The sequence below is a fragment of the Pseudophryne corroboree genome, chromosome 3, assembly GCF_028390025.1.
Source record: "Pseudophryne corroboree isolate aPseCor3 chromosome 3, aPseCor3.hap2, whole genome shotgun sequence".
NCBI classification, from domain to species: Eukaryota; Metazoa; Chordata; class Amphibia; order Anura; family Myobatrachidae; genus Pseudophryne; species Pseudophryne corroboree.
Genome location: NC_086446.1, coordinates 709556835 through 709563814, shown reverse-complemented (window position 1 = coordinate 709563814; position 6980 = coordinate 709556835). Strand labels below are relative to the sequence as shown.

General features: G+C 42.1%; 1 protein-coding gene across 1 annotated transcript in view; it reads left to right on the top strand.

The window, feature by feature from the left end:
* Positions 1–282: 282 nt before the first annotated feature.
* Positions 283–6980, top strand: part of LOC135056666 (cytochrome P450 2G1-like) — a 161897-nt gene continuing 155199 nt past the window's right edge. The window contains exons 1-2 of the mRNA XM_063962109.1: positions 283–597; positions 5353–5515. Coding sequence (XP_063818179.1) covers positions 430–597; positions 5353–5515 — 331 coding nt within the window. The 5' untranslated portion in view covers positions 283–429. The remainder of the gene's footprint in view (positions 598–5352; positions 5516–6980) is intronic.

Here is a 6980-nt window from a genome sequence, read left to right as displayed (position 1 = left end):
AACATCACCAGTTCTAAAAATCTCCCACCTTAGTAAATTTACCCCATAGACTTTGGCTAGTCAGTGCAGATGCTATTTTTTATTAGATCTGTATTGCTGGGCTGTGTTGTACTTTTAACTTTCATTTCACAGCATCAGATTCAGGAAGTGAAAATCCAGTGAATGAGACAGTGACTAGCCTAATGCTGGCTCTATTCTGTCTGTGTCTAACTCCTCCTTCCTGATGAACTAATCTTTACCAAAGCTGTGAACTGAACGAACTAGTTCACTTTGAAGATTAGTTCATTTTGAACTAATCATTAATGAACTACCCATCACTAGCACGCACACGAAACTTCTGGGAACGCGTGCACGAACATATCAGGTCGGAATTTGGACCCGCAGTCCGTCCCTGCTGGACATTAATATACATTTTCAATCAACGAAGAGATGGAAAACATCACACTATGCCTATGCTTCTTTATGATCTTCTGTATTATAGTTTCAACTTGGAAAATATACAATAGACGACTTCAATTACCTCCAGGACCAACCCCACTGCCACTTGTCGGGAACATATTTCAAGGAAGCTATGTTCTGTACAAATCTTACAACAAGGTAAACTAACCTGAATGGACATTATATTTTTAAGTAACATTTTATACTAAATTGGGATAATTTACTAATAAAAAAAAGCTGATGAAAAATCAGCTATGGTAAATAATGATAATTACTCAAATACATCAAATTGCAGCTTAATTACACTACATAAACACAAATGTAACACATATTTATAAGACGGAGGGGTTAGGAGAACACAAGTGACAATTTCAATGAACATAAAACTGACCACACATTTGTCCTACAGATTGCTCTACATTATATAGACATACAAATATAAATCTATGCTCCCCAAGGTATCCGCACATGAAAACTGATGAACACACATGACAACAACCAACAAAAATACAGTGCATTCACACCAGAACATAGGACAGCAAACAAAGTGAACTTTCATACAGCAACACTTTCAAAAGAAAACAGAGTGCATAAATCAATAGGTCTGTTATTACACTTTCACTGATTGTAAATTGATTTGCTCTATTAAACATTTAATTAACACAAAGAATTGAATTAATGGTAATAAACAAAAAACAAATAACAATGATTGCAGTCAAAACCATATACCTTACTCCTTCTTCTGTGTATTCTGCATCATTCTAAAAAACATATTCTGCTAATCCATGTGCAGAGGCACTGTAAAATTAGGTGTTTGTGTCATAGTGTTAAAAGTAATATATTTCTCAGGAACCAGGAATTCAGGATCAAGCCGTCCTAATTACCAAGGACTGCCGGCACTTCAAAACTGGTTAGTGGAAGGGGGAGGGGGGTTGATTGTGTTTGTTGGTTGGTAAGTACGTTGGCTGATTGATTAGGTTAGACTGCAGAGGTGCTGCAGGCAGAGCCGGCGGAACCCGCTCAGCGAAGGGATGCAGTGCAGGTAGGCGCCAGGCAGGAGAGGCGCTTTCCCTACACTGCATCCCTTCACTGTGTGCTGTTGTTGCCGGCTGCCGCTGCGCCTATGGGCTAAAACACACTACCCGGCTTTTGCCGGCCGGGAATAAGCCGGACGGCTTTTTCCCGTGCCGGCATTGTAGTTAACAGTGTTAGGGTCCCTTCACACTGCACGGCCCCGGCCCGGCTGCCGGGTTGCAGCCGGGTCTCACCACTGGAAGGTCCGGCTGCCGGGCGGGCGCCGGGCCGTCTTTGCAGCCAGTGAACCGTGTGTGTGAAGGGGAGCTTTCACACACAACGTTTTTTTTCCAAGCCGTGTCTGATGCTGCGCATGCGCACAGCATCACACACGGCTCAAAGCCGTCCTGTGTGCGAGACTCTGCCGGTTTCTCCCGGATGGCAAAAAGCCGGACAAAGTTTGTCCGGCTTTTTGCCATCCGGGAGAAACCGGCCAGTGTGTTACAGTGTGTTACAGCCCTATGGGCACTGCACTGCACTGGACTGGACTTATACAGCAGCACTGGACTAATGGCAGCACAGGACACCACCACTGTGACTGGACTGATGCAGAACAAGACACCACCACTGGACTGATGCAGCACAAGACAGCACCACTGGAATGATACAAAAGAGCAGGTCGCCACGCCACGTGCCACGCCACTTTCCCACACAGACACTGAGTAGGCACGTCCTCTCGCTACACTCCCTAGGACTGTTCTGGGGGATGATGACGTTTTGACTTGTTCTGGTTTCCAAGTCTGGCAGGAAATCACGAGCTGGATTATGATCCGGACTCTGAGAATGAAGTTTGGGGGGTTCGGTTCTCAGGGAACATCTCTAGTACCTAGCTTTAGACATACCCTGCCAACCCCAGTGGTCTTACATAGACATGGACAGGCAAGAAAATGTAAGTAACAGTTTAGAGAGTATATACAAGTGCAGAGTTCTGGCAGAGAGCAAAAGCTGGCATAATGGTAGATCTCAACATATAAGGAGAACTAGAAGGGCGGTTATTGAGTTGGGTGCACAAAATCTATTTGTTAGGTTAATTATGAAGATAAAACGTAGCCTTTATTGCTTATATTAATATTAAGAAGGTCCTAATAGTAGGACACATACAGCAAAATATAGAGGTTAAAACATGACATATACAAACATATAAGTGATAAAGAATGAGAAAGTTGTGAAAGAGAGATTCTTAAAAAAGTGGGGCCACCACAATGACTCCTGCAACTTGTATGATTCTTTGTTTCTGTGTAGAGTTCAAGCCACTAAAGAACCTTAAATGAGTAGTGTACACGCATACTTTAATGTACTTGTGAAAATAAAGATATTCAATGTAATCACAGTTAGTCAAATATTGTGATTAAACTGTGCTGTAACCTGTAACCTGTAGATCTTCAAAGTACAATTTATCATGAACAGGCTCAGATGGATAAGTACAGAGTTAAGGAAGAGAGCAACACCAGACACAAGCATGTCTGACAGGATACTATTCTGGAATTGTATCACAGTTATACATCACAGAAACATCAGTAACTTCAGAGGCAGATTCCAAGAATGGCACAGGAATGAATCAAACAGCCATCCACTCTCATGGAGGGTAATTACATACCTACATGCACCACAGGTGAAACTAATCAGGCAGAGTAAATACTTGCATGTCATTAGTTCAGAACAGAAGAAGCTGATTCCAAGCAGCAGCCCCCAATGGTGAACACCAATACTACACAGGTCAAATAGAACAAAGTTCTAGCACCTAGCCAGGCTGACCCCATCCCTGAAAAAGCAACAAGTAGATCAAAGTGCAAGTTTTGCTAGAATTTTTTTGTAGCAAGAGGCAGAGCCACCACTTGCCTATTCATATTTCTAGTGTCACAGGTATTTTGAGCTTCCTAATGATGAAATGTGGCAAATATAATTTTTTGTGCCCTGCTTGGCACAGATATTGCTAAGCGGATTTGCCATGGAATGTTTTGTTTCTTTATGTTCACTGTAGTGCTGGTCCCTAGGGTCTGATTCTAATTCATATGCAAAAGACTATGCACCTGCAATGAATGAGGATCATTGACTCCCCAAATGAGTCTATGGTCACGCGGACTGACTGCGGCAGTAGCAACGTTGGCGACATGTTTATCTAAAAACATAAATCACAGTTTAAGGCATAAACACGACCCAAAAACAGCCGTGACACATCTGCATTGCAAAGGTAGCTTAGCGTGTGCACAGTATAATAATTACACATGCGATAACCGCTTATTTGCATAAACATCAAAGTTGCATACAAATCGGAATCAGGTCCCTGGTTTGGTAGCATATGGAGTGGGTGTTTGATTGTCATTTTGAAACCCTTTTTTAAATTCATGTTAAAATTTGGAAAATTAATATTTCATATGTTTGATTTAAAAAACAAACTGACTTACTTGCAATTATTTTGGGTGATGTTTATGCAAAATTCAGTTGCCCAAAAAAATAAAAATATTATATTTCTAATTAAAAAATGGTTTTAAGTTACACATAATAATATGTTCTTGTTTAGTAGGAATTAGGGTAAGCATGATATTTAAAATATAAATCACTGAAGTAGACTGAAAAGTAAGCAATAGATGTTACAAATATTGTGACACTTGCTGCAACATTTCAGCTGACTGTAATTGTTGTGTGATGGGATACTATTGTATTAGGCCTGTGATGGCTAACCTTGACACTCCAACTGTTGTTGAACTACACATCCCAGCATGCCCTGCATCAGTTTTGCTATTTGGCCATGCTAAAACTGATGCAGGGCATGCTGGGATGTGTAGTTCAACAACAGCTGGAGTGTCAAGGTTAGCCATCACTGTATTAGGCAGTGGCGCACACAAAGAGGATTTCTGAGTAGCCGGAAACCCCCCTGGTGTATCAATTTATTATTATAGATGGAGACTGCTGTTCAATGAGAGATGATGCAGGGGGAGCGGGCACTGGGAGAGACTGTGGGGGAGCAGATTTATGACCCAGTGTGATTTTAACCATTTAAGAGTATATATATCTACTTGCAGCAGAGTTCGTCACTCCAAAAGCACTGTGACAACTGCAGCCGGTGCCCTCATGTAACAGACATACAGCACAAAAAGATGCGGCACTCAAAGCTGACAAATCAGTTCCTGGTTGTTGTGACTTATTGGATAAAGCTTTGAGTGCCGCATATTTTTGTGCTGTGTGTGTGTGTGTGTGTGTGTGTGTGTGTGTGTGTGTGTGTATGTATATATATATATATATATATATATATATATATATGTTTTATGGCAAGAGACAGGTTTTCACTGCTATCCATATAGCCAGAATACACAATACATTGAACATGACACAATTTCATCCCTTCCATAACAGCCTATTCTGTCTAATTTACCAAACACCCCCTATGTGATATGAATCCCACATTTCACAATAAGTCCTGGGGTTGCATAATGCAATAGGTGGCATTTTTCCCTTCCATGCCATTATTCATATCTGTATTAACAAAAGGATCAGTGTCTGGACTGCGCTATACCAAGTACAATTGAGAGTGAGCACATTATGCCGACTAAATCATAAAGTTTGCATGTATAAAATATAATATGTAGCTATATATACACAGTATACTGTCCTGGTAATGGAATGAAGACAAAATATCTTCTTTCCTGAAGAATATACACTGATAAGATGCCACAGCTCATTAGACTCCACCATACATATGACATTATTAGTAAATTTTCACTTCAGTTAAGAGTTTTTAATTATTTTCTCTCCAGCAATATTATATATTGGGTTAGTAAAAACTAAAATTGATTACCTGAAAAGTGATGAGTCACCTATAAATTCTATGTTGTGTTACAGCTGTGTAAGCGGTATGGTCCAGTCTTCACTGTTTGGCTGGGTAATTCACCAGTGGTTGTATTATGTGGCTATCAAGTGGTTAAAGAAGCATTGATCCATTATTCCCATCAATTCAGTGCTCGTGGTCCTCTACCAATATCAGAGAGATTGGCACAAGGATATGGTAAGCAGTAAAAAGAAATATATAACTAAAACATTACCTTTTTTTTATTTTTTATATAACATACCATAAACAAACATGTTGTGACAGACTGTGTATTCAGGTTGGATCACTCCTGCGGTACCGGAAGATGCTTTTCGCCCGCTGCTCGGGCTTGATAAATTCCTGTGTTAACCAATTGGTGTATAATGAATTATTATAACATTTATACACACCTTATGTAAGATACACTGCGGGTTATACTAAACCTATTTTCTATAACGTCCTAGTGGATACTGGGAATCTGTACTTTAGTACCATGGGGTGTAGATTGGGTCCATCCACTGGAGCCTGGCACTTTAAAAAAATTTAGTGTGTGTATGTGTGTGCTGGCTCCTCCCCTCTATGCCCCTCCTACCAGACTCAGTTTAGAAAAATGTGCCCAAGGAGCGCCGGGTGCATTTCTCTGAAGCTCAAGAGAGTTTCCTTTATTTTTTATTTTAGTTATTTATTTTCAGGTAGTACTGGTTGGTAACCAGTCTTCCTACTTCATGGGACTTAGAGGGGGGAGCAAACCAACCTTATGAGGGTTAATGGTTCGTAATCCCATCTGACAGGACACTGAGCTCCTGAGGTGCTGCTTCACATACCATTACTGTGTGTGCCCATGCCAGCAGATAGCCGCCACCCTCTAACAGATGCCAAAGACCATCAGGTGCAGTGAGTGTTAACACCGAAGTCCCGGTTAGCAGGTCAACGGTGCAATTTGGTGGCATGTCACGCGGCGGTCATGGGCCTCAAGCAGCGGTGCCCGCCGCGGACTACACTAGCTCAGGGCTCATGCTCCGCAGTGCCCCCTGTCATTTAGGCTTCGGGTGTACTATTTTTTTATATGCACATCAGCCAGTATAAAATATTAAGGGACCATGTGCCATTACAAGGGGCGGGGCTTCCCGGGGAGCGGGACCAGAGGCAGGAAGGCGCCATTTCCTGCTACTGCGGATCATCAAGGCTGCACAGACTTCTGTACTGGTATCAGGGGGTCATGGCAGGGGGGAGCACGCCAGCGTAGCGCCGCTGCACATTTAAAGTTATACACATTATTTCATACACTGTACTGCTGTGTTTTGTGTGCTGGTCTCTGTTTCCTCAGTTTCACTCCGGGGGCTCTCTAGGGTCTGTGTGGAGGTGTTTTCATTGAGCTGCGCTGTATTAAAGTTGTGTATGGCTGTGGACATAGGGGGTCATTCCAAGGTGATCGCTAGCTGCCGTTGTTTGCAGCGCAGTGATCAGGCTAAAAAAATAAATAAAAATTAAAGAAATCGGCATTTCTGCGCATGCATACGGCCCGCAATGCGCACGCGCGTCGTATGGGTACAAAGCCCGTTGTGGTTGGGAACAGGTTCTAGCAAAGTTTTCAGTCGCACTGACGGCCGCAAGAACATTGACAGGAAGGGGGTGTCCTGGGTGTCAACTGACCGTTTTCAGG